Source organism: Psittacula echo (assembly GCF_963264785.1).
Source record: "Psittacula echo genome assembly, chromosome: 2".
Taxonomy (NCBI): Eukaryota; Metazoa; Chordata; class Aves; order Psittaciformes; family Psittacidae; genus Psittacula; species Psittacula echo.
In genome coordinates this window covers 117228707-117256021 of record NC_137737.1, presented here as the reverse complement: position 1 = coordinate 117256021, position 27315 = coordinate 117228707, and the positions used below count along the sequence as shown (strand labels likewise).

Genomic DNA, 27315 nt, shown 5'->3' with positions numbered 1-27315 from the left:
TATTTAATTTCATCATAGAGTTGTGTATATGTTTGAAAGGGAATTTCTTGTGATTTGCTTTTCCTTCCAGGTTGGTAGCATTTTGAATGGCATGTTAGATCAGAGTTTTAGGGAGCGTACTGTACGCAAGCAGCAAGGAGTGAAACTGGTCACAGCTGTACTAAGAAACTGGGAGAAACTGGACAGTTGGTGGGCCAAAGGTTCAACTCCTGAGAGCAAAATGGCAGTCTTGACCCTTCTGGCAAAAGTTCTGCAGGTATGCATTGCTTTACAAACTCCAGGTAACTTTTCTGATGCTGTAGGAATTGTGTCTTGTTTTCAAGAAATGCTATTACATACTAATGATTTATATTGGAAAAAAAAAAGTTGGAGAATACCAGAATCTGATTATTTTATTTGCAAACTACAGAAAAATATTTAGACAGGCAGAAATTTCTAGATTTTTCACTACCCATTTCCCCACCCCCTTTTCTTTTTTTATGATTCCTGCTATGTTTTAGCTGCCTCTTTTCCTTTTGGAGAATTGCTTCAAGTGCAGGGACTAAACTTTGAAACTGAGCAGCCTCTGATAATCTTTGTCATGTTGGCATCCAGAAAGTCAGAATGGAGGAGTTCTACCCATATCAGCAGACTGCAGAAAGATCTTCAAAAACCTTTGCTTTCTGTTAAATTGGTGGTTTGGTCTTTTTTTCTTTCTCTATTGTGAAAATGTAATGTATCTACTTATCCTACGGGGGTTTTTAGAAACTTGCAAAAGTAGCTGTATGCAAGTATACACAAAGATCACTTACTGAGGATTGTTTTTTTTATATAATTACTTCTTTTAAACTTGAATTGTTTTAAAGGCATCTGTTAGGACACAGCATGTGAGCTATATTGCTGTATTAGCTGGCAGTGAAGTGACAAGTTGGAAATCTGGCTTTGGGAGGGAGCTTAATGTTTTCTTGATCTGGAAAATACCCAACATTATGATTTTGTTTGTAGTGTTTAGGTGCTTTTAAAATTCTTCTTGGTTTTAAAACCAAAATAATTCTATGTGTGCTTTTCGTCAGGTCAGTGTATTTTTGGAAATAATCCTATAGCTCATGGGGGTTTTATTGTTCATTAATACAATGATCTCTTTGACTAGTGAAAAAAAAAACCTAATTTTCTTGTTTCTTATGTCATTCCAGATAGACTCTTCAGTTTCTTTCAATACCAGTCATGAAGCATTTACAGCTGTTTTTAATACCTATACCAGTCTACTGATTGATCAGAATTTAGGCTTAAATCTTAAGGTAAATTGCTCACTTGAGTGGCTTCCCTGCCCTCCCCAGACTAGAATGTTAGTTCATGAAATTCTCTGTTATTTGGCTTTAATTTTACCTTAGTTTGCACAGTAACATGGACACCGCTTCTTTCTTTTTTTTTTTTTCTTAATGCTCTGTTGAACATCCTAAAATTGTAAATTATCCTTTTCATTCTTCAGACAGAGGGCAGTATCACAGATGTCATGCCTTGGGTTTAGGTGCTCTTTTGTATTCCCGCCCAAATGAAAAGACATGTAATTTTTAGGAAAAACAAAAGTACTGTCAGTTGCAAATTGGTTAGAACTCTATAGTGTTCATTTGAGAAATGACAGCTTAATAAGATTTTAGCAAGGAGCGGCATTTCCTACACATCAAATTACAAATTTGCATGATTTCAATGTCCATGTCTGCAAGTGTGAGACCAGTACTAATGGATTAACTGCTGTATGTGGCTTGGTCAGGAGAGGGAGATAAAGTGCTGCATATTGAATGTGGAAGTTATGAAGGACTGTGGAGCAAAAGGTTGGGACTAGAAGATTAAAAATTTTGTACTCCTGGAACAGCTTTGCATATTTGCTGCTGTGCCAGCCTGACTGTAGCTAGACAGGGTTTTGTACTTTACAATGTATTCAAAATAATAAAGTTGAGGATCTTGGTTTAGCTGCTGTGTAGCACATTAAATCAGTGACTTGTGTGAGAATGGATGCTTGCTTAAAAGAACAATGGGGTCTTATTCATAGCCATGTCAGCCATGAGATATTAATTAGCTTTTAACTCATACTCAGTAGTGACCAAAGCTGTTTTCTGAACTGGCACCTGAAAGGTGAGCAGCTATGTAACGTCTCTTTACCAGTACACCGAACCATTGAATCGGTAACCACAGACACTGCTGCTATATTGTGGTCCTATTTAAATTGCTTCATAGTAAGAGAATAATACAGGTTTTTAGTTTGAAATTACTTGTTTGGTTTTTTTTGGTTTTGTTTTTTTCTTCAGGGCCAAGCAGTGATTATTCTCCCTTTCTTCACTAATTTGACTGGAGAAAAACTTCATGACCTTAAGAATGCTCTTGATCAACTTGTGGCTTTCAATTTTCCTATGAGATCTGATGAGTTTCCCAAAGGAACCTTAAAGCACAATAACTATGTAGACTGCACTAAGAAGGTCAGTATTTCTAACAATTATGTAATTAAAAGTCTAAGTGAACTGTGTCTAGAAACAGTGTTTAACAGGATCTGAAATTATGAGTGGGACTCTCAGTTCACAGAAGAAAATTAGCTTTTTAGTTTCTGAGTTATATCTATCCGGAAGTTTAAGATACAGATGGACATTAAACAAACATATCCTTCTGTGTATCTGCTTCTGCTTAGTATTGAAAGATGATGACATGATTTCATTGAATTTATTTGATCCAGTGTGGCTTCTTTTGTTATTCATTACTTCTTTTTCAGTTTTTAGATGCATTAGAATTGTCTCAGAGCCCAATGTTGTTGCAGTTGATGACAGAAGTCCTCTGTAGGGACCACAAACATTTCATGGAGGACTTATTTCAAGCCAGCTTCAAAAGAATTTCCAGAAGGTCGGTCTATTGGATTGCTCTAGTTCTCACTGAATTTTTGCAGAAGCAGATGTGCTTCCCATATTGTGTTGTTCTTGCAATAGTGACAATTTACAGCAAAATGTTTTACATACTAGTTTTAATTCAGATTTTGCTTTTGTCTTCACATTTCCAAAATATTTCTGAAGTATGAACAAGTAGCACCAATTTCCAAGTGACACTTCCAAAGCCTGGACAAATTTTGTAAAGCTTTCTGTAAATTAGCTTTTCTGGCAGATTTCAGTTGAAGATAGTAATTGTTTGTGATACCTATATTTGCTATCCCTAGAAGTTGGTAGCACTTAAAGTGACAGTGAATTACTTTGTTCAACCCCTTTGAAAATACAATAGCACATTTATTTAATTGAATATTTCCAGGGTGGTAGATTGTAGGCACAGATGTGCTCTGTCCCCGGAAGAGGTCTTCAGTCTGTTCCAAACCAAACGTTTCCAATTCATAATGGGCTAGTAAGTAGTGATTGTTTTGGAGCATGTAGTTTCCTGAATCGGTTCGCTTATCTTATGCCCAAATCTCATGTTTGAAATTTTAGCTTTTATAAAACTATTCATAACAACAACAATTTATCTAGTAGTGTTAGGCTTGATAGGCCATAGCAGTAAAGTCTCCTTGGTTTTTTCCTTCTTGTTTGCTCCATCCTTCATATGCACCAGGTAAACTTACAGGGGTTTTAGGTTGTTCAGTGAAAGGAACTGAGAAAGCTAATGCTTACTTTTGAATTGAACTAACAAAAGATACATAAAAAAGTTTACCATCTGTTGCAGAGTACGAAGCTGACGTTTTCTTTGGAGAGCTCCACAGTAAGTGGTGATTCAGCCTGATCTTTCATGTCTTGTAGGATGATAACCCAAGAGGGTATGAATGCAGGCAATAAAAATTGTAAATGTTGCAGGAGTTTGAGACATAAATGGAGCCTGGTAAAAGAGTTTTAAATTTGAGATTTTCATCTTGTTTAGGAGCACCACTGACAAACAAGTGTTATTGTTGGACACTATTCACAAAATGTTCCAGAGTGAAGAACTACTTTCAAATACTACTCGTCAAGCATTTGTGGATCGTTCTCTCCTCACTCTCTTATGGCACTGCAGCTTGGATGCACTGAAAGAATTCCTTGTCAAAATTATAGTACAGGCTATGGATACACTTAATTCCAGGTTTACAAAGGTATTAATTCTTTCTTTTTTTTTTTTTAGGGTTGGGGCAGGTCTAATAAAATGTTGGTGTTGGTATGTACATTTCACTTAGCTTTGAGTGAAATGTTAATTGCAAGTGTTTGATTTCTAGTTTTCTGTATCTTGGAGCAGAATTTTTGTGCCAGTTACATAGTTCGATCATTATTGAGAAGCTTTTCTTTATTCCTCAACACTTTTCTTTCGAAGTTCATGTATGTTTGCATTATCTACTGTGTATAAAAATTGAAGGTGAAATTATAGACATATATAAATAAAGGGGTCTGAAGTTCTGTCAAAAGCAAAACCCTATTCTGACTTTGAAATATGAAAGCTTTATAGAATTATAACCAGTTATTACATTTTAGGAGAGAGATATTCATCCTCCATAATGAAAGCTCTTAAATTAGGTGCCTCACTTCTAGAGAAATAAATGCACCTTCTCGTCATTGCAAAGATCCTTCAGCAAGGATTTAGGAGCACAGATTTCCTTTCTGTATTTACAGCCTATCCTCCAATTTAGAGTATAGTTAATGCAATGAATTTGTTGTCAGTGGAGGTCTCTGCTCTTGCTGTAGTCCCACCATGTTTCTGTTGCTGTAATTATTGGCACCAAAGGGAGGTGCATAAAGAAACTTATGATACCCAGTATGGTAACAGATATGTATGTTTTGTTTACAGGTGTAATGAGTCTGAGCTGTTACTTGTTCTGCTTATTTTACTCCAATATCACTGTAATGATTTAGGCCAGTTGTAGTTAAGACAGCTCATCTAATAAGGAACAGGTCAACATAGTTTTAATACCTGTATTACACAGAATCTGTCAGTTTTTTATCATCAGCAGCTCTTTTCTCTGTTTTGGAAGGTAAAAGTAAGAAGAAGGCTGTTTAATAGAAACTAAAATAACTGTGGAGTTGCTTAGGAAGGGCACGATCCAGAAGTCTTTCTGAGGGTTTGCTTATTTGTTTCCAGTCTAATGAACATGCTTTTGACACACAAGTCACCAAGAAAATGGGCTATTACAAGCTGCTGGAAGTGACATATGTGCGTCTTTCAAAAGAGGATGTTTACTCCAAGGACTCTAAAATTAACCAAGCTTACCGTGGCTCCATGAATGTAGAAGGAAATGAACTTACCAAGATGCTAGTAAAGTAAGACTATTATTTATTTTATTTCCTTTTGATTTCTAATTAGGTTTTAGGCAGATAGGTTTTTAAGTATGCTGTATAAAGCAGAGGATTGATTTGTGCAGGAGTAAATGTAATCTGTCATGTAGCTTTTGATTTTTAATGGAATACACAGTATTGAATTTGCATTGACAAAATGATCTCTAGCGTAGACTACAATCCTGTGTCAGGATAACTTTTGCCTCCTGCTTTTGCCTTTTTTTTTTTTCTGTTTGTTATGCTTGTGCTTTTATTTTTGCTTTTCAGTATGATTCTTGGCCTTCAATTTGTATTTTTATGATTTTGGTTTCAGTGTACTTCTACTTTTATGTAGAGTATGGTTCTGTGTTGTAAACCGGGTATTATATTGATGAGAAGATGGGATGGGGTTTCATTTACATTTCATAATACAGTGGCACACCCAGTAGGTGTAATTTGGTTTAATCACCACTGCAGAGGAGGACAAAAGATTAATGCTTGAATATATATGCTAATTAATATTGCTTAGTTTGTTTAATAGTCTGGAAAAAAAAGGTCTGAATTGCTGCTCACTTTTTTTTTTGCTTTGGTTTAGTTTTATTTTACAATACTATGTCCTATGAGGACTTTAAAGACTTTCTTGGCTGTGATTTGCAGATCTATGAATGGCTATGGGCAAAAGACCTATAGAAATTGCTTCCAAACTGGTTTTCTCTGGCTAATCTATAGCATAGGTTAGCATGCCTATCCATTCATAATTTCTTGGGAAATTACCATGAGAGAGATTTATGTATATGTTGAAACATATCTGTGTCTTATCTGAAAGTGGCCTATCTTCATATTCCTGACATTAAGGATTTGCTGTGTAAATACTTTGGGAAGCTGTCTTTGCCATTTTGAATGGTTCCATTTTAGCACCATATACCTGTGGAAAACCTGGTTTAATCTGATACTGTTATAATAACAAAGATTTCTTGAAATTCTGTTGATTCACTGGTCTCTGACTGGGGCCTTTCTTGTGCTGCTCAGAAAAAGACTTCTCATGGTGTTTTCTTGCCTGTTTGTATTTTAAGGTCATGCTATGATGCATTTACAGAAAACATGGCAGGAGAGAGTCAGCTGTTGGAGAAGAGGAGACAGTATCACTGTGCAGCATATAATTGTGCTATTGCTGTTATTAGTTGTGTCTTCACTGAAAGTAAATTTTACCAAGGATTTCTTTTTACAGAAAAATCAGAAAAGGTGAGAAGCTGTTATTGCTGTAGAAGGCTTCCAGAACATAAGACACAAAGTGACATTACCTGATTACAATAAATCAAAGAAATGAACCTGTATTATATGCAGTTATATTAACAAACTACCCAGTGAGGCAGTGAAAGGAGTCATAGCTGACTTCTTTGCATTCTTCCTGCAATTTGAATTGATGAGGAAGGTTTTAATGTCTGCTTAGAAATGCGTGAAGTAGTAATACATTTACCCTGTTTTCCCTCCACTCTCAGTTTTCTAAAATATGAGAAAAAAACCTATTGTTTTAAGTTATCCGGTGCTTGGAATATATTTGAATATTTACAGAGGAATATTTACAGAGCACATTGTGCTGTGTATTCTTGAGTAGTTTAATAGCAAAATTTTCTTTAGGGTATTGATCTGGAAGTGAAAACATGCCATATTTTCTATATTGTGTATTGATCTGTTTTGGGGTTTTTAAAAGAAGAGATAAAATACTTTCAGAGCAGTTGCTTTTGTGTGCAAAATTATAATTTTGTTACTTCCAAACATGCTTTGGTTTGCAGAACCTGCTGATTTTTGAAAATTTGATAGACCTGAAGCGTCAGTATACCTTTCCTATAGAAATTGAGGTGAGTGGAATTGCTGGGCTTTAGTGTTCCTAAGTAAAAAATAAGTATGGTTTCAACAGAGTAGTCACTGTAGGCCAGGTCAGTTCTCACATACAGAGGAAGAGGGTTCTGTAGTGAATAAAAAATTAAGTACTCCTCTGATGTTTTAAAATACATTTTTCTGAGAGAAATCCAGACTTGAAATTTAGAACACACCTGCAGTGTAGTTAACTTTAGTATCCAATTTAGCACACTTACTGTTGCGGTGAATGGCTGTAGGAATAAGTAATTTTGCTCTTGATCTGTAGCATTAATTATAACCATGTACAACGTGGGATTTCTCTTTGTATTAAATAGTTCTGATTATTTTTGGCAGTTCTGTAAATAATTGTAAATAAACTGTAAATTAAAAAGCAATAATAATTTTCAAACTTTATTTCTTGCTGTTTAGGTGCCTCTGGAAAGGAAGAAGCGGTACATTGCTATTAGAAAGGAGGCCAGGGATGCAGGGAATAGCGGTCAGGGTATGAAAGTCACTTACGACTATGAAAAAATACCTTCTTACCCTTTCATGCAATGTTCATTGATGTGTTACTAATTGGCTTCTATAGTAGAAGGAACAAATAGAAGCATTCAGTGTGCTTAATCTAAAAACCAATTCCCACCCACCCTCAAGTTTTAATAGTAAATAAAGGCTTGCTTCTTGTAATTGCGTTGATTAATGGTCTATTCTTTTTTCTATTTAGATGAACCCAAGTATTTAGCTTCTGCGTCATACATGATGGATAGCAGTTTGAGTGAGGAAATGAGTCAGTTTGACTTTTCTACTGGAGTCCAAGGTTTTTCTTATAGCTCCCAAGATGCTACAGCTAGCAGTGCTCGTTTCAGGAGAAAGGTAATTTTTTAGTGACTTATGTGCTGTGAGGAAGAAAAGTTTTATAAAAAGTTTTATTTTGTAATAATTACATACATTTGTTGGGGTTAAGAAAGAGAAATTTCTAGTCTTCTGTATTTGTTCTACTTGACTAAGAATGCATCCCTCCAGAAGATGAGGGAGAGGACTTGGAGCTGTGTTGTGTCAGTCATTTTCTTCTTCCCTTCTCTCTGGAGAAAAGCAGTGCCCTGCCTGGGTTTCTGAAGTTGAGTAATGTGAGTGAAGTCCAGCCGGAGTTGTAAAAAGGTACCTGTAAACAGTATACTATGATGGTTGTCTCCTCCCTCTTTCTGGCAGGTAGTAAAGTCAGAGTTAACATGAGCTTGACATCTGTTGGCACGGAAAGTAAGAAGATGTGCACAGCTGGTGCATATCTGTGGGAGGTGCCTGTTTGAACAACACATCTAATGTATTCCTTGTTGCACACACTGAGCATACAGTCGAATCTGGAAACACAGATAAGATCAGAATGACTCATAGCATTATCAGGATTTAAAAAAAAAAATATTGTTACTAATCATAGTAGCACTTTTTTTTTTTTTTCAGGAGCCCACAGAATACATGGTTTTAAATGATGAGATGGAACTCGAAATGGATGAATTCAACCAACATGAATGTATGGCTTCTATGACCACTCTGATTAAACATATGCAGAGGAACCATATCACACCCGTAGTGGAGGAGGCCAGTATTAACCCAGATATTGGCAATTTTTCACTAACTATACCAAGAAAAGGGAATCATGATTGAATCCATTTATTTATTTTCTTAACTGTATTATAATGAGACTTGTGTGCTTGAGCTGGTGGCTTTTTGCCTGGTAATTCTGTTTGATCCATAAAGTGAGATTATTTTTCCTCATTTCTTTTAAATTTCAGGGTACGATTCCAGTAGATCTTCCTCTATGGATGAAATTTCTGCATGGCAAATTAGGAAACCCATCAGTACCACTAAATATTCGCCTCTTCATAGCAAAACTTATTGTTAACACAGAGGATGTGAGTAATTTTTTTGTCATATGTTTTTCTGTTAACAGGTTGTATTATAATATCAACTGTGTAACTCTTGTGGGGTAAAATATTTCAACAGCTGAGACTTTCGAGTCGTTCAGCTTGACTAGTTCAACATTAAAAAAGGGAGTGCTTTCATAGCCCAAAATTCTGGATAGTGCCGGTATTTTGAATGTAATATAGATGCTTTTTCTCCCAAATTCTACTTCTCTAAGTAGAAGGTGTCCACAGTATGTGTCTTGTGTAAACTATAAGTAGTGATTCTTTGGTGCTGAGCAAGGGCTGCTTATATTTGTCATCTTTGCAGGTTTTTTTAATGGTCACAGGTAAGTCTTATGGGAACCCTTTGAGCTAAATGATATTCTTGTTGCGTAAACATACTAAGATAGCATAAGACATCTTTGCTTGAAAAGAAACATTTCCTAACTCTCATTGCGTAAAACATTCTCGTCCTATTTCATACAATGATTTTAAAGTATTATGTTTCTGTCTGGAATATTCCAAATCCGAAAAGACTGAATTTCAGAGTTAATTCAAACAGCTTTATACCCATTTAACACTACTTTTGTAGTAAAGGTATCTGAAGTGGAAGGATAGATAAATAGCATACTCTTGAAAATCCTTCAGGGACAGGTTTTCTGAGTGAGAGCCATATTAAGTGAGCCCTAGTGAAATAATTAACTATATGTGGATACTTGGTACAGGTTTATAAGCAGAAGTGTGGAATGTAGTTATGAATACTTTTTAGTTTAAAGTTATTTTAAAATTTTTGTGATTGTTGCTTCAGAGCTTAAGTGAAGTGATAAGAGGTTGATTTAGCAGTCTTACCTGTAATGATTATTGAGTAACAGGTTAATGAATAGTTGGATAATTTGTGTTTGTACACCTATTCTCCTGTTTTCCATAGGTTTTCCGACCTTATGCAAAGCAGTGGCTTGGTCCATTGCTGCAGCTTGTTGTTTCTGGAAATAATGGAGGCGAAGGGATTCATTATATGGTAGTGGAAATAGTAGTTACTATCCTTTCCTGGAGAAGTGTAGCCACTCCCAAAGTAAGGAAATACGAGATTCATTTTTATTATTGTTGTGACTATTTGGTGAGGAATGAGTGAGTTTGTTATGATGCACTTAGAATAATTTTCTACATCAGTTCACAGTTAACTTCAAGTATAGCTTTATTTACTTGCTTGTTTTCATGAAAGAATAGCTGTCTTCATGTTGGAGTTACTATGTTTATTTTTGCTACTGTTCATTGCAGGGGAGTATTAAGGATGAGATTTTAGCTAACAGATTGCTCGAATTCTTGATGAAAAATGCCTTTCACCCAAAGAGAGCTGTGTTCAGACACAATCTGGAAATCATAAAGACAGTTATAGAGTGTTGGAAGAACTGCCTCTCCATACCTTACAGGTAAGCATTTGGAAAATTGCATTCTTTTATCAGTATTCCAAGAATGTAAGTGAACATTAGCAAATGAGATGAAAAGATAAAATCAGCTGCAATAGTAAACCTTTTGTCCCTAGATTTGACAGTGGAACTTCAGAACTGAACTAGCCAAAGGTTGTCACTTAATTTGCAAAACAATAGGGAGAGGGACAGGGAAAACAGGTAGAGGATTACAACAGCACTAACAGAAACAGAAGTAATCTCTGCAAAGGCTTAAGTTTTATTTGAAATTTTGGGTATTATCACTGAATATTGGTACACTCTTCCTAAGACTTGTGTGATCTACTCCTGAAGTTGTTGCAGAGAATTTGTGTGTGTTTACAATCTCTTTTTTTCTGCGAAGACTTCTTCATTGAAGCCAAATACTTCTTTCTGACTGTATGCTTTCTGCTGGTTTTGGTGGGAATGGATATGCATATATGCATACTTTCTGCTACTTTTGGTGGGGTTGTATATATATGTATTTATATACACAGAATGAGTGATTTTTGGTGTGTATATTTGGGTTTTTTCATGTATATCGTTATCTTTGTGTTTTTATCCAACAGTTTAATATTTGAGAAGTTTTCTAGTAGAGACCCTGATACAAAGGACAATTCAGTGGGAATTCAGCTGCTGGGAATTGTTCTTGCTAACAATTTACCTCCTTTTGACCCAAAATGTGAAATAGATCGTGTCAGGTGAGAAATGCACCATTTGGTGAATGATTTTGATAAAAGCTTAAGGTAAAGAGAGCAAATCTAACTTCTCAGCATGAAGTCTGGGAGCTGGATTGCTTGTTCAGTGGAATTCCATCATCCCTTTACTGTTGTCTGTCAGATGTAGTGCTTTTCTAGCTGCAAACTGCAGACCATATTTATTTTGGAAAAATATCTAGAAGGATGAAAACTTTTGTACAGTGGGTGCCTGGGTTGCAGTTTTGCGGGAATTGGGAGAGTCAGGAATTGTCAAAGCAGGGATTTGAGACACTGCAAGTGGAAAATCCGTGTTATGCTGTATTAAACTCTTCAAAAAGAAGTCACTGTTCCCCTAGGCAGCTCAGGCAGGTTTTTTGTTTCAGTTTAAAACTGAATGCTGGAGTAGTGGCTTACAGTACGTCTACCTTTTGTGTTAGGTATTTTCAGGCTTTGACCAGCAACATGGGCATATTAAAGTATAAAGAAGTGTATGCAGCTGCAGCAGAAGTGTTGGGTCTTGCTCTTCAATACATTGCTGAGAGAGAAAATGTAAGTGAACTGTATTGTGCGTTTGAGCATTCCTGTCTTAATTTTATGTACATCTTTGATATGACTACTCAATTCATCTCCAAAAATGAATGTATTTAAAATTCTGCAGTGTTTTTCCAACAGTTCAAATTAAAAGTTTAAACTATTAAGAGGAAAAGAATTTGAGAGCAGACTAAATGTAGGGGTTTTGCCCTGCTGTTTTGGAGTTACAGTGAATGGCTTTGTTCAGCTTTTGCAGATCAGCAACTCTGATTTGCAAAACCAATCACTGGCATGGTACATTTGAAGTTTGGTTTGTGTTTTTTTTTAATTAAAAATAAAATAAAATTGCAAGTTGGGAGGTTTGGGACTACCTTTAGAATATCTGTATCTGAGGATGTTTAATAATTTGCAAGTTTTGATGTAAAATTAAAAATAATAATAATACAGGTATTGTACTTAATTTTGAATCCAGTTATTTTCTAGGTAGTGAATAAGGTGAATGCAAAACTGTTACTCAGCAAAACTTTCAGTAGTAGAACTAGGGGGTACTGCTTGATGATCTCAGAAGTCAGCTTGGAACAGATGCTAGAAGTACTTCTTTACACTGCAGTTAGTGAACTACTGGAATTTGTTGCCAGAAAGGGTTCTAGGGGTAAGTAGAAGCAGCAGGTTCAAAGAGAAATTAGGCACATTCATGCTCAAAAAAAAAAACCCAAGCCATTAACAGGTTCTAAAAACAGTAGACAATAATGTACACTCTAAGATCCTTAATTTGATGACAGATGCACATTGAGTTGTATGAGATAAAAGGAGGACAAAATGCAGCCAGGCTCATGTGCTCCCCATAAATATCATTCTGCAGCTACTTTTGGACACAAAAATATCAAGATATTGGCTAGGTAGATTATTAGCCTAATCTTTTAGGTTATTCTTACTTCTCTCCTTGCCATTCTTACTTCTTTCCTACTATTTACTTAACTGCATTCTGGTTCTTTCACACTTTGTAGAGCATATTTCATAAGTTGAATTCCTGCAGTCTTCTCTTTTAAAGTCTTCCAAGTTCCATTAAGAGCAGTATTTTGAATAAATGAGCAAAGATGGTGCAAATATCTTTATCCTACAAAAGGTGATATTAAATGAAGGTTACTGAATATTTTCCACCTTTTCACTAAAAATATCTATTTTTTTTACATTCATTAATTGGAAATCTGCCAAACCTAATTAGAAGCCACTTAGGTTTTATTATATATATTTATATATATTATATGTTTTATAATATGTTTTATATAAGCATACTAAACACCTTGTATTTCAAAATAAAGGTGTTGATTTCAAACTGATCAAAGGGACCTCACAAAAGTATTGTTTAAACAGGCAATCGTGTTTCAGCCAGGCACAGCTGTACAGCAGCCATGAAGCACCATAAATGCCAATGTGAGGTAGATGGGTCTTACCTAGCAAAATGTGGTAGAATCGAACAGTGCAGCAGCAGAGCTATGTGTCATTAAGGTGGTTATCATGGCTGTCATTGTCTTACTGTCTTTCTCATTTTCAGGTACTTGAAGATCCAGTTTATGATTGTGTCATAAAACAATTAAAACATCATCAGAACACCCAACAGGATAAGTTTATTCAGTGCCTGAATAAAATTGTTAAGAATTTTCCACCTCTTGCTGACAGGTATGTCATGATTGACATGGTATGTTCATTGTAGATCTAAAGGCATAATAGAAAGTAACTTGATTTTCTTTGTGGGTTCTGGTTATGTTAAGGTTTATGAATGCAGTATTCTTTTTGATACCCAAACTTCATGGTGTGATGAAAACCTACTGTCTGGAAGTAATAATGTGCCGGGCAGAAGAAGTACCTGATCTCCACTTGCAGTTAAAGGGTAAAGACTTTATCCAGATCATGAATCATAGGTGAGTGGTCTTGTGATTACAAATGTGGATGCATAGTCTGAATTTCTTGGTAACACTTTCTGTGCTGGCCACATTTTTAAATACAGAAGCGTTTATAATTCATGTTCACTTTTTTTTCACTGCTCTCCTAATTTGAGCTAGTGGAATCTGGGAGTTAAGTATTAGAATAGTTAGTTCGCTGTGAACGACAAAAAACCCTAAACAGCATTATGGTGAAACAACACTGGGATGAGAATTTCTGTAGTGTGTATTAGTTTAGTTATATTCTTACTCTTATGTTGAACTCAAAAGTACTTACCTAGAGCTGTTTATGCAAAACTAAATATTATTACTAGAATCTAAATGGATCTTCTGCTTCTGTGTGTAGCTGTGAAAAGTGATATAACTATTATTTTTTTCCCCCACTCTCTTTTTAGGGATGATGAAAGACAAAGGGTTTGTTTGGATATAGTGTACAAGATGCTGTCTAAACTGAAACCACTAGAACTTAAAGAACTTCTTCCTGGAGTGACAGGGTTCATTTCCCACCCTTCTGTAATATGTCGACAGCGCATGTATGATATCCTGATGTGGATTTATGATAATTACAGGTGTGTATTCACTGCAGATGTTGTCTTTCAGGCAGAGTGAAAGTGTTTGAAACACTGTCTTCCAACAGCTTTTCCCTGGGGTTCTTCCAGTTCTCAGAAGGATAGAGCCTATGGTTTGCTGAAGTGGCTCTGGCCTTTTGTAGTAATTCTGTCCCTTGCACTAAGGGACAAAGACTTAGACCTGAACTTTAGCCCAGAACTAGGATGTTGCATCACCACAGCATGATGACATAAGAGGTCTTAGCTCTGATGCTCCCACTCTTTTTCTTCTTGCATGAATTTATAACTAGTAAGAACTGTACACTAAAGAAATCTGTTTATAGGTAGAAGGTATATCATAGAATGGTTTGGGTTGGAAGGGACCTTAAAGGTGTTCTACTTCCAACCACCCTGCCATGGGCAGGAACACCTTCCACTAGACCAGGCTGCTCAAAGACCCATCCAGCCTGGCCTTGGAACACTTCCAGGGCTGGAGCATCCAGAAGGCACTTCAGTAAAATCTGAGTCCCTTCAATCTGACTGTATAAAGATGTTCTTTCTGTTTAACCCCTAAGAGTACAAAACAGGCATGTTCTCAGTTTCACAAGCTGGTTGCTGTTAAATCATCTTGGTTGTATTCTGTTACATGTTTTTTCCCAGAGATAACTGTTTGAATGTATAATTATTGTGATGAAAAAGTACAGGCAATTTTAACTCCAGCATCACGTGGGATAAGTTAATTCTCTGCCTTTCAGCTCTAACCTTGTGAACTCAGAATTATTTCTGTTTGGCCTTTGTAACATGTATTACTTAGCTTTCTGATTTTTTCTTTTCTATTTAGCCAAGACACAAGAAATTTTTGGCAATTAAGATCTCATGTTATTAAAACCAAAATAAAATGCACTGTTGTCATGCCAAATTGAGGTTTTTGTAAGAAGGGCATGTTCCTGCTTTTCTGCTGCCATCCTCATCCTTGTATTTTATTATGGATTGTTTGAGAGAAGTCATTAAGAGACATTTTTCTCCTACCATTAGTGATCCAGAAAGCCAAGCAGATGGTGATTCTCAGGAAATACTCAAACTGGCAAAAGAAATGCTGCTTCAAGGACTAATTGATGAGAATGCTGACCTGCAGTGAGTAAGCAGTGGTAAACGGTGTTGTGATGACTGTCTGAAGTCATGAATCCCTAAAGTGCATGCTTTGTTTATGACAGAAGAGTTGGTCCTTAGAGGTTTTACAAGTATTTTAGTGTAAGAGTTAACAGCGAGATAACGTTATTTCCTTTTCTTCCAATAAGTTAATTTATAAAATTGTGTCTGCACATAACTAAGAATAACTTTATTCCTTGCCTTTACAGATTAATTGTTAGGAATTTTTGGAGTAATGAGACAAGGTTACCCACAAATATTCTTGATCGTATGCTGTCATTGCTAGATTCTTTATATTCCGCCAAGATTGAAACACAGTACTTGAGTCTAATCACAAATTTTCTGCTTGAAATGACTAGCAAGAGCCCAGATTATTCCAGAAAAATATTTGAGCATCCGCTGTCTGAATGCAAATTTCAGGTGAGTTGCAATGTGTTACCCTGTGTGCAGCCATATGACAAATTCTATTCCTAATGTAGTTACCACTTGGATAGGAATGGTGTAGTGAAGGAGATTTTTGCAAGTACATTTTGTTCTCCGTAACTTAACAGCTGCAACAGTCATGGGTTATTAATATTATCAGAAGTTTGCTGATTTTGGGGGGATAATAATTTTGCTTTGTTTTAAAAAAAGAAAGAATTAAGGTAATTATATATATATACACACACACATACACCAAGTATGATTTGTAGAGTACTGAAATACCTAAAAAGAGGGTAGTGGAGAGAAACATCATAAGGAGAAAAATTGTGAATGGGGATACTGGTACAAGAGCTGTAAATCAGTCCTCAACTGACAAGTCCAAATTAGTGAGCATTTTTGCTGAGCCTATGGAGGAGTTTAATGTGTTTGGGATTTTTTTAATAGTCAAGTTCTGACCCTGGGATGATGTTTTAAATTCTGTAATTTCTGTTATCCTGTCCCAAGGAAGGAAGGCAAAAAGGCTGCGTTCTTACTGTTCTTATTAAAACGTTTTTGTGTTCATAGGACTTTGTAATTGATTCCAGTTGGCGTTACCGAAGTACTGTGCTCACACCTATGTTTGTGGATACTCAAGCTTCTCATAGTATCCACAGGAATTTATCACAAGAAAGATCCCTTTCTTCTTCTGGGTCAGTCGGTGGTCGTGTGAGGGCTACCCAGCGACAATATGAATTTACACCTACACAGCATACCAGTGAGTCCAGACCAGTGTCTTCTGAAATCTTCTTGTTTGCCGTAGGAATGATTTAATTCCTGTTGTATATGAATTTTTAACTGTAAAAGTGAGAACATCTCTAATATTTTGTTTTCAAGGAGTTTTTTCCTGTTACGAGAAAAAACATCCAGCCACATTTTTGTCTTGTGTATTTTATGTTCTGCCTAAATGTAAAAGAAGTTTGTTTCTTAACTGCTTCAAATCTGTTCTACCCATAAACATATTTCAAGGGGAGAAAAATAGGTCTTTTCACTTGATTTATAAATGTGGATATGTTACAGGTTTTTTTACAATTTTTTTTACAGGTGGTAGAAGTTCTTTTAATTGGCTAACTGGAAGTAGCATTGACACGTTGGCAGAATATACAGTTCCTTCATCCTTTGAATCCATGTCTTCATCCATGCTTTTTGTTAACAAACGGAGTGAAAAATTTAAACAAGCAACATTTAAACCAGTGGGGCCAGATTTTGGGAAAAAAAGCTTGGGTTTGCCTGGAGATGAGGTGGATGGCAAAACTAAAGGTTTGTAAACCTTATGATGCAATTTCTGTACAAATATTACATTTTTATAGACTGTCTTTGTCAGTTTTGGCTGGCGGTCCATTCTAATTGAGGCTCAGTTTGAGAGATTTTGTTTCCAGGCATGTGTGGTAGTACATAACATGTGGCAAAACGTTAGAATTGTGCTAGGAACTACAAAACTATGTTGCTAGATGAAATAACTTGCTGGATAAGAAACTGGCCAGTGTGATGTTTGCATTCCTACCTCTCCCTAAGATAATTGTAACACAAGTATCTGAAAGTTCTGTTCCTTCTGTTTTAAATTTAACTGCTTATCTCTTTAAAGAAGAGATCCCTTTAAACATGTTTTTTCCAAACTATGTCAGCTGTGCTGACACGATCTACAACATATTGCAGTCTGTCATTAGAATTACCTGCTATTTTCTAAGAATGCTGCTTCGTCCACCCAGTCGATAACTGAAAAACATCAATATTGTCCTGGAATGTGTTCTGGAATGGCTTAGGCTCCTTCTCTCCGTTCTTTCCCATTTCACCTTTGCCTACCTTGTCATTAAAATTTTGACTGGAAGGGTGAGAGTAGGAGTAGAGGCAGAGAGCTATAGACTGACCTTTTCAATACCTGAGAGGTGTTCCAGGGTAGTTTTGAATGGACTGTGCTGAACTAGAGAAACAGAGAGGTCAGTCTCTAGGCTTTTACCAGGAAAGTACCAGCTGTAGTGTTTTGGTTTTGTTAGCTCACTTTTCTTTCCTATGAAATGGACTGAAGTGAACAGTCTGTAAAGTGGCCTTTCTCCATAACTGTCCTGATCAAGAATTGATCCAGTGACAGTTCTGTAATAGTAACTTTAAAAATACAGTACTATATTATTATTATTACTCAATCTTTGAATGTATTTAGCACCTCTTTCATGTAGGGAGCTGTATACTTTATGAAATATGGTGGAAATGCCATGCTTGTCTTTGAGCACTTAAAATGAATGTGTCATAGGAGGCAAAGTTGTTCATGATTTTTAGTGCTTTTCCCAGTACAATAGTTTGACCCTTATACCTCATCCACGTGCTAAAATTTTTTCTATAAATGCTTATTACTTCTTGTCCTAAGAACAACTTAATTTGTTTTAATTGAGTTGTTTGATATGAAACTTTGGAGACTAGCTGGTAAGTCACTAGCTGGTGGTCACAAAGGTGACGTTTGTTATTGTATGATTCTCCTGCCTTAAATGTGAAGTTTGCTTGAGAAAAGAAAAGCTGTGGACATGGTTGTGTGTTCCCTAGGTATAGAAGAACGAGCAGAAATTCTAAGACTGCGAAGACGTTTCTTGAAGGACCAAGAGAAACTCAGTTTGATTTATGCTAGAAAAGGTGTGGCTGAGCAGAAAAGAGAAAAGGTGTGTCAATCCAAATAAGTTAAAACCTTAAGTCCCAATGCCATTTGCAGTCTTGTATTTCATCTGTAGAAATAACTTTTTGAAGAAAGGGCAGGTATAAGATACTGCTTGCTGCTTTAGGAGCTTTAGAAGGTTTTATTTGGAAATCATGCTATTTATGGGCTTAAAGCTAAATGATGTTACTTATCATGAGTGAAGAAAGAGCAGGATGGTAAAACTTCCAGTCTGCCACTTAATGTGTATGAAGTAGTTTTATGTGATGGAGTCTCTAACACCTATAGGAAGGTTTTTGCAGTTGTCCTACTGGAAACTAGGAGCCTTGAAACTACAGTATGCTGCTGAAATAGTTGGCGAACATTATCCAGTATCTGAAGTCGAACTCAAAAATGTGGTACAGCTGATGGACTAACCAAAACAGTTGCATAGTTTTAACTTGAAGGACTGCCAGTAATAATCATTTGCTGAGTGTTTTATCAAGACCAGAAACTTGGTCCTACATGGGATTCCTGATCATGTTATGTAACAAGAAGTTTGTGGGTTTAAGCTCTGTAAGCTTTTCATAGGTTAACGTTACTAAAAATAATGTATAATATCATACAAAAATGATAGCAGTTAGACCAAGAGCTCCCAGTTTGAGACAATTATAATTCTTTGCAGCTGCAGACGACTGTGAAAACAGAACTTATGTCTGGAAGAACCACACAAACACCTATTTTAGCCAATTTATATTTACTTGCAGGTTAAAGCTACCGTTTCCTAGAATCACAGAATAGTTAGGGTTGGAAAGGACCTAAAGATCATCTTGTTCCACCCCCCCTGCCATGGACAGGGACACCTCCCACTAAACCATGTTACCCAAGGCTCTGTTCAACCGTGAACACTGCCAGGGATGGAGCATTCACAACTTCCCTGGGCAACCCATTCCAGTGCCTCACCACCCTTACAGTAAAGACCTCCCTCCTTATGTCCAATCTAAATTTCCCCTGGTTTAAGTTACCCCTTGTTCTGTCACTACAGTCCCTAACAAAAAATCCCTCCCCAGCATCCTTGTAGGCCCCCTTCAGATACTGGAAGGCTGCTATGAGGTCTCCATGCAGCCTTCTCTTCTCCAGGCTGAACAGCCCCAACTCCCTCAGCCGATCTTCATACGGGAGGTGCTCCAGTCCCCTGATCATCCTCATGGCCCTCCTCTGGACTTGTTCCAACAGTTCCATGTCCCTTTTATGTTGAGGACACCAGAACTGCACACAATACTCCAAGTGAGGTCTCCCGAGAGCAGAACAGAGGGGCAGGATCACCTCCTTTGACCTGCTGGTCACGCTCCTCTTGATGCAGCCCAGGATACGGTTGGCTTTCTGGGCTGCGAGCACACACTGAAGCCAGCTCATGTTCATTTTCTCATCAACGAACACCCCCAAGTCCTTCTCTGCAGGGCTGCTCTGAATCTCTTCTCTGCCCAACCTGTAGCTGTGCCTGGGATTCCTTTGACCCAGGTGTAGGCCCTTGCACTTGGCATGGTTAAACTTCATCAGGTTGGCATCAGCCCACCTCAGAAGCGGGTCAAGGTCCCTCTGGATGGCATCCCTTCCCTCTGGCGTATCAACCAAACCACACAGCTTGGTGTCATCAGCAAACCTGCTGAGGGTGCACTCAATCCGACTGTCCATGTCACCGACAAAGATGTTGAACAAAACCAGTCCCAACACCGATCCCTGAGGGACACCACTCCTTACTGGTCTCCAGTCGGACATCGAGCCATTGACCACAACTCTTTGCGTGCGGCCATGCAGCCAGTTCTTTATCCACCGAGTGGTCCACCCATCAAATTGATGTCTCTCCAATTTAGAGACAAGGATGTTGTGTGGGACAGTGTCAAACGCTTTGCACAAGTCCAGGTAGATGACGTCAACTGCTCTGCCCCTGTCCATCACTTCCGTAGCCCCATCATAGAAGGCCACCAAATTGGTCAGGCAAGATTTCCCCTTAGTGAAGCCATGCTGGCTGTCACCAACCACCTTGCTGGTTTTCATGTGCCTTAGCATGCCTTCCAGGAGAATCTGCTCCAAGAGTTTGCCAGGCACAGAGGTGAGACTGACTGGTCTGTCATTCCCCGGGTCATCCATTTTCCCCTTCTTGAAAATGGGGGTTATATTTCCCTTTTTCCAGTTGTCGGGAACTTCACCTGACTGCCATGATTTTTCAAATATTGATGGCCAGTGGCTTAGCAACTTCATTCGCCAGCTCCTTCAGGACCCGCGGATGGATTTCATCAGGTCCCATGGACTTGTGCACATTCAGGTTTTTAAGATGGTCTCGAATCAGATCCTCTCCTACAGTGGGCCTAGGGTCTTCATTCTCACAGTCCCTGCTTCCGCCTTCCAAGACTTGGGTGGTGCAGTCAGAGCCTTTGCCAGTGAAGACCGAGGCAAAGAAGTCATTAAGAACCTCAGCCTTCTCCAAATCCTGGGTAGCCAGTTCTCCCGATATCTTCTGAAGGGGGCCTACGTTGTCCCTAGTCTGTTTTTTATTCACAATGTACCTATAGAATCCCTTCCTGTTACCTTTCACATCCCTAGCCAAGTTTAATTCTAACTGGGCCTTATCCTTCCTCACCTGGTCCCTAGCTTCCCGGACAACATCCCTGTATTCTTCCCAGGCCACCTGTCCCTGCTTCCACCTTCTATAAGCCTCTTTTTTCCCTCAAAGTTTCCTGAGCAGCTCCTTATCCATCCAAGGAGGTCTCCTGGCCCTCCTGCTGCACTTCCTTCTAGTTGGGATGCAACACTCCTGAGCTTGGAGCAGGTGATCCTTAAATAACAACCAACAGTCTTGGGCCCCCCTGCCCTCTAGGGCTGTATCCCATGGAACCTTACTAAGCAGGCTCCTGAAGAGGCCAAAGTCTGCTCTCTTGAAGTCCAGGGCACTGAGCTTGCTGCACGCTCTTCTCACTGTCCCGAGGATCTCGAATTTGACCGTCTCGTGGTCACTGCAACCAAGGCTGCCCTGGAGCATCACATTTCCAACCAGCCCTTCCCTGCTGGTGAGCACGAGGTCAATCACGGCACCTCTCCATGTCGGCTCCTCTATTACTTGCAGAAGGAAGTTGTCTTCCACACAATGGAGGAACCTCCTGGATTGCTTGTGCCGGGCCGTACCTTCACTCCAACAGATGTCAGGGTGGCTGAAGTCCCCCATGAGAACAAGGGCCTGTGAGCATGAGGCTGTTCCTATCTGCCTATAGAGCGCTTCATCCACAGATTCCTCTTGATCAGGTGGTCTGTAACAGATCCCCACAGTAATGTCCCCCATCGCTGTTCTCCTTTTAACCCTGACCCACAATCTCTCTGTCGACTGCTAATGAGGAAACACACTCGCACCATGAACAACCGGCTGATGCACAGCTAAGGAAGATCACTACTGATGCTGACAGGAAAAAGCGGCGAGTCATAGTAGCGGAGACTCTACTGTGAAAGGCACAGAGGCACCCATCTGTCAGCCTGACCCAGTCTCAAGGCAGGTGTGTTGCCTACCAGGGGCTTAGATCAGGGATGTTGCAGAGAGGCTGCCTGCTCTAGTAAGTCCCACTGACTATTACCCAATTGTAGTTGTCCATGTGGGTGCTAGCGATACAGACAGCAGTAGCCCGGAGAACATTAAGGACTACAGAGCCCTGGGAGAGGTGATTAGGGGCTCTGAAGCTCAGACTGTCTTTTTGTCAATTCTCCAGGATAAAGGGGAGGACCTTAAAAAGGCTAGGAGGATTGGCCAGGTTAATAAATGGTTAAAAGGGTGGTGCCATAGTCAGGGGCTTGGGTATTTAAAACATGCGAGTCAATTTGGGAGGCCAGGTCTACTGGAAGCTGGTGGAGCTGGTCTGACAACGCAGAGGAAGAGCGGTTTTGGTAGGAGGCTTGCCAGACTGGCAAGCTTTAAAGAAAGCTTTAAACTAGATGTGTTGAGGGAGGGGGGCATCATTCCATCCCATCACACCCAGTCAGTTGCCAGCACCTATAATAAATGCTCAGAGCAATGTAGAGATATTCCAGCCCCTTCCCACCCTGGAAGTGGTTCTGGGTGGGAACATCATATTTAGGAGAAAGCCCCATGCTTTTAATTGTCCTCGTTCTCCTTTTTTTGTGTTTTTTTTTTTTTTTTTTACTAGTTCCCAGCTTTCTGGGTTAATGGTCTTCTTCTTTCCTGCGTGAGCTACGATGGATGCTTGAGGCCTCTGCACAGTTTGGGCCTGGAGCAAGCATTTCTACTTCCTCTCAACTTCCCTGACATCTTTTAGCCTATTGACACTATTTCCTCCCACCCTGCAAGAAAAAACCTGTAAATACATTCTTTATGGCAGTCCAAGATACAACCAAGAAACCCCTCTGTAATATTCCACAATAAAAGACCATAGGAGACTCTGAATTCTCTCAGGACCCCTTAAACTTTTCAAGAGATTTGTCGAACATAAACGCACACAGAACTCAGTGGCTTGCCTTAATACTGTACCTGGTGGGGCAAAACAGGAAAAAGTAGGTCCTAAGCAAGAAAGTATTTGGAAACAACTTTAATAAAGTCTTAATTTCTCCCAGCATTTTTCTCTTGCAAGCTTTTTGAAAATTATTCTTTTGAGGTTATGTAGAAGAAAAATGGGCTTAAACAGCAAAATCACAAAGGGTTTACAGAAGAGGAAGAAATCTTCAAGCTTTCTTCTGTTTCCCTATTTTACCAATCTATATATATATATACACACCCACTGTCTTCTGGATTACTCGCTAATAACAGTAGTTAAAAATAAAATCCCAGCATCTAAACTTGACTGTTGATTTCCTTATAGCATATAAGTGCTATGAGAAGGAAGAAAGGCCAGAGACAGGTTTTTTCTATATCTGGTAGTAGCTCTTGTTTAATTTCAATGTATTTCTGCAAGCCTCAGCAAAAGGCAGGGCAGCTATTTAACAACTGCCATTTACATCAGTTTTACTACGGTTTGGTTGAAGTTCAAGGCATCAGTTCTACCAGGTTCATCCTTCTTCCTTCTCTTCCCCATCCCACTGCGTGAAATAAAACACACTAGCTTTAGGGACCTCATTTTACTTTGCATCAGGGCCAGGCTGAGAACCATCATATGATGGACTGCTGTGGTTCATCTGGCAGGCAGTAACTTATTAAACCAGAGTAGCTCACTAGCTGTCAGTCATAATCATTCTCTTTAAAAGTGACTTAAATACTACCTGTATGGAAGCAGGAACTACAAGGTATTAATATTAAATGTTAATGGCTGAAATAAGTCTATGAACAAGACACTGGAGTTCTTAGTTGCCTAAGTTAATCTGGGTTTAACCATATTACGGCTCTATAGAAAATATATTTGTTTAATTAGCATGGCAAAACTTATAAAACATTTCAGAAATACCTGTACCTATTTTGTCCTATCTAGATACAGGTCTCTCTAAGTAAGGCAATTGTTACTTTTATTAACATGAGCAATGTGTTTCAGGAGATGAAATCTGAGCTGAAGATGAAATATGATGCTCAGGTTACCTTGTACAGAAGTTACCGAGTAGGAGACCTTCCTGACATCCAGATTGAATACTACAGTCTCATTGCCCCTCTGCAGGGCCTTGCCCAGGTCTGTTTGCTTTTCGGAGGTCACCGGTCAAGTTTTCTGTTCTTGTGAGGAAAATGACATTGAAAAAAAAGCCTTTAAATATCAGATGGAACCATCTGTCTGCACAGACAGTCTCATCTCTCTGTGTTAGATGCTTCAGTGTAAGGCCCTCGTCCCCTTGCACTTTGATGTTTTCTGTTTTTTCTTGAAACCCTCTTCACTGGCAGTGGTGTCCCTAAGATGGTATCGGGTGTCTGGTTCCTGTAGTAGAAAATGTGGATATGTGAAAATTGTAGATTTCCTCCTCTTCACCAACACTCTGACCTGAAACCTACATTGTCTTGGAGGTTGTTTATGTAGAAGAATTAAGATGGGGTTTGAATGGGTAGTACAGTAATTTCCAGCATAGGTGGGATGCATGCCAGACTAATTATTCCACTCCCAAAGACTGTCTACATAGGGATTAGGTACAGGGTGGGTCGTATCTCTTAGTTTTATTTATTAGTTTATTGTGTCACAGGAAAATTCAGTGGCCTTATTGCTTTCGTTGTAATTTGCAGAAAGATCCAACATTTGCCAAGCAGCTCTTCAGCAGTTTGTTTTGTGGAATTTTTCATGAGGTAGAAAAATCTAAAACTCCTTCTGAGAAAAAAGCCATCATCCAGAAGCTGCTGAACAACTTCAATAATTTCCTGAGTATGAGCCTGTCTTACTTTCCACCATTCATTGCATGCATCCAGGTAAATCCTGCTATATGGCATGAAAGTAACTGAGTATAATGTCTTTGTCTGAATGTGTGATAAACCCAGTGGTAGTGAAGGTTAAATACTGTTACTGGAATTTAGACAGAGATGGAAAGAGAATTGTTAATCAAATTAATATTTCAAGTGATTCTTGTGAAGGTGAACAAGGTAATGCATGCCTCTGAACTGATTTTTCAAGGCTTCTACAATTTCTGATTTGTAGAGTTTGAGTCACCTTTTAATGTTTTAATTGCATCAGCAACAAGAAGAGACTTGATTTGAAATGAAAGCCACAAGAACAATTGAAAGGGATATGTGGGTGTGGTGCTTATCTCCCTGTTTCTGGGAGGTGCTTACTGATGGAATACTTTGATGTCTTGAGGATATCAGTAGCTGTCAGACTGTTTGCTGTTAGCCTCTTACTTATTTTTGAAACTTAGGCCCCTGAAGTACTTGTCTGCCGGTTTTCAGTAAGGAGGGAAGGATTCACTCCCACCAAAGGGTGAGCGGGTGCACCACAGCCATTTCACTGGAAAGAAAACACAAGCCTTTCTGCTATGGGAACATACTGTGCTAATGAAACAGATTGTGAACTTCATGTTTTACCCCAGTTTTCAGGGTGCTTGTCCAAGCACCTGTTAACATACCCATTTTCACTATGTTTAATGTTTCGCATCAGCCGTGTTGATCTTAATGTTGCACCTGATTTGTAGCTCTCAAAATAATCTTTCTTTGAGTGGCAGGTGATGTCTTTTTTCTGTTACAGAAACCTAAATAGTTTGTGACAGTAGATGTCATTTGTAATACAGGAGGAGTGTCTGGTTTGGACTAGCTTTTTAAACAGTGACTTTGCTTCTTAGTACTTGTATTTACACATCTGAGAAAATATAATTTCTTGTTTACTTTTTTTCTGTGCAGCTGCATGAAAGGTCAAATGCAATGGGGACTTTTCTGGCCTATCTTGGTATTTTTTGAGCCAGCATCTCACAATAGCTATCTGTTAATATTCCCTCTAGACATTCCGTTTGTTGGTTCTCTGTCTTGGTAATGTTATTTGTGTTGAATTATGCTGTCTGTTAAGAGTCTATTAATAACACTGTTGTGTTAGCTACTTTTTTTTTTTCTGGATAAATGTAAAAAAAAAAGACTCAAAAAATAGGTAAGTTACAATTAGTCAGACATGTCATTAGTCAAGAGTGATAAGAGCAACTCATTACCATCCCCATTCAATAACAAAAGAACAGCAGCAAAAAGGCAAGCCTCAGCCTGTGTATTTGAGCATCCTGCATAACAGTGAGAGGAAGTCTTTTCCCCAACAGGGATTAGAGTTTGTGTTGATCAAGGGAGAGGCTGAGGCTTGGCACACAATGCCAAGGCTGTCATTCAGCTCACTAAGGCTGTCCTAATATCTTGGCCATTGGAAATACAGCTTCTGTTTCCTATATACCAACAATATGAGAAATATGGGCTTGTTTCAGAAACACTTCCTGCTTCTGGTTCCTTGGCAGGTTAAAGTCCCATCAGGGAGTAACTTGGTGATAAAAAGAGCTGGTTTTGCCTACAGGTATAATCTTAAAATTTAATATGGGGCTCTGGTATTGGCTTTCAGGACAGATTGAAAACCAGCTGAAATACTGAGAAAGAAGTTACCTCCATCACAGAAGTTTACATAGACTCCATAGAGATACATGGCCTCTGGAAAACATACATTGCCTTATAAATATCATAGCCAGTTTGGATGCCATTCATCCTAATCTTTAAACACATGGTGCAAATAAAGTGCATACAGAGCACGAAACAATCCCTCTGCTTTCAAAAGATAAGTTAATGGTCGCAAAAATGCACTGAATAGGTATCTCCTTTGATGTGGGATGATGTCTGTAAATTGTGAGGGGTTTTTGTGAGTGGACATTCCACTACGTTTGCACAATGCTCACACTTTTTCCTAGGCATCCCTGAGAAAGGGCTTATGATCTTACCTTAGCCAAGCTGTTCTTATGGTTTTAGATTGTGCAATTGGCACTGTGTCCCTGATGTAACTCCTAAAAGTTTGCAGTCAAGGAATGTGTGCCTGTACATAGAAGTGTCTGGTGGACGTGTGCAGTTTCAACTGCTAGTTGAAATTGCTGGAATAGCAGGTGAATCATGTGCTTAACCCTTCATTGGGAACCACCTGCTCTGTAGCTCCGGAAGCTACAAGAAGCTGTTCTTTTTTTTCTTGAGTACAAATTTATTGGTGTGAGAGTCTCAACTATACAGATTGTGTAATGAGTTTGCTTATGCCAGATACCTATTCTGCAGGTTTTGTGGTGGTTGCCATTTATCAAAGAAGTGTAGCTTGGTTATTCTCACAGTCTCTTGTTGCAATTTCCAAATAGCAGGGTTTTTTTCCCCACTTAGTATTTTTGAACATACCATGTTGCAAGAATCAAACTTTAATTTTTATCCTAAAACCTGGTGATGTTTTTTATAATGAAAAAATTTTTACAATATTAGATTTCTATAATGTTAAAAATTTTCTTTTTTTCCTCTCTGTTTGGTTAAGCTATTATTGCAGCTTTCCTTT

The 27315-nt window shown here is 38.4% G+C and overlaps 1 protein-coding gene across 1 annotated transcript in view; it reads left to right on the top strand.

The window, feature by feature from the left end:
• The window catches only part of PRKDC (protein kinase, DNA-activated, catalytic subunit), a gene marked incomplete at both ends in the record, with an annotated part of 80225 nt that overhangs the window by 30051 nt on the left and 22859 nt on the right, over positions 1-27315 (top strand). Inside the window, 26 exons of the mRNA XM_080611491.1 lie at positions 71-256; positions 1173-1277; positions 2286-2453; positions 2741-2868; positions 3862-4069; positions 5047-5225; positions 6293-6461; positions 7013-7078; positions 7509-7581; positions 7804-7952; positions 8538-8675; positions 8870-8989; positions 9909-10052; positions 10259-10410; positions 10995-11126; positions 11561-11672; positions 13210-13334; positions 13427-13576; positions 13993-14166; positions 15181-15279; positions 15504-15714; positions 16282-16471; positions 16798-17013; positions 18289-18401; positions 23896-24027; positions 24567-24746. Coding sequence (XP_080467617.1) covers positions 71-256; positions 1173-1277; positions 2286-2453; positions 2741-2868; positions 3862-4069; positions 5047-5225; positions 6293-6461; positions 7013-7078; positions 7509-7581; positions 7804-7952; positions 8538-8675; positions 8870-8989; positions 9909-10052; positions 10259-10410; positions 10995-11126; positions 11561-11672; positions 13210-13334; positions 13427-13576; positions 13993-14166; positions 15181-15279; positions 15504-15714; positions 16282-16471; positions 16798-17013; positions 18289-18401; positions 23896-24027; positions 24567-24746 — 3819 coding nt within the window. The remainder of the gene's footprint in view (positions 1-70; positions 257-1172; positions 1278-2285; positions 2454-2740; positions 2869-3861; positions 4070-5046; positions 5226-6292; positions 6462-7012; positions 7079-7508; positions 7582-7803; positions 7953-8537; positions 8676-8869; positions 8990-9908; positions 10053-10258; positions 10411-10994; positions 11127-11560; positions 11673-13209; positions 13335-13426; positions 13577-13992; positions 14167-15180; positions 15280-15503; positions 15715-16281; positions 16472-16797; positions 17014-18288; positions 18402-23895; positions 24028-24566; positions 24747-27315) is intronic.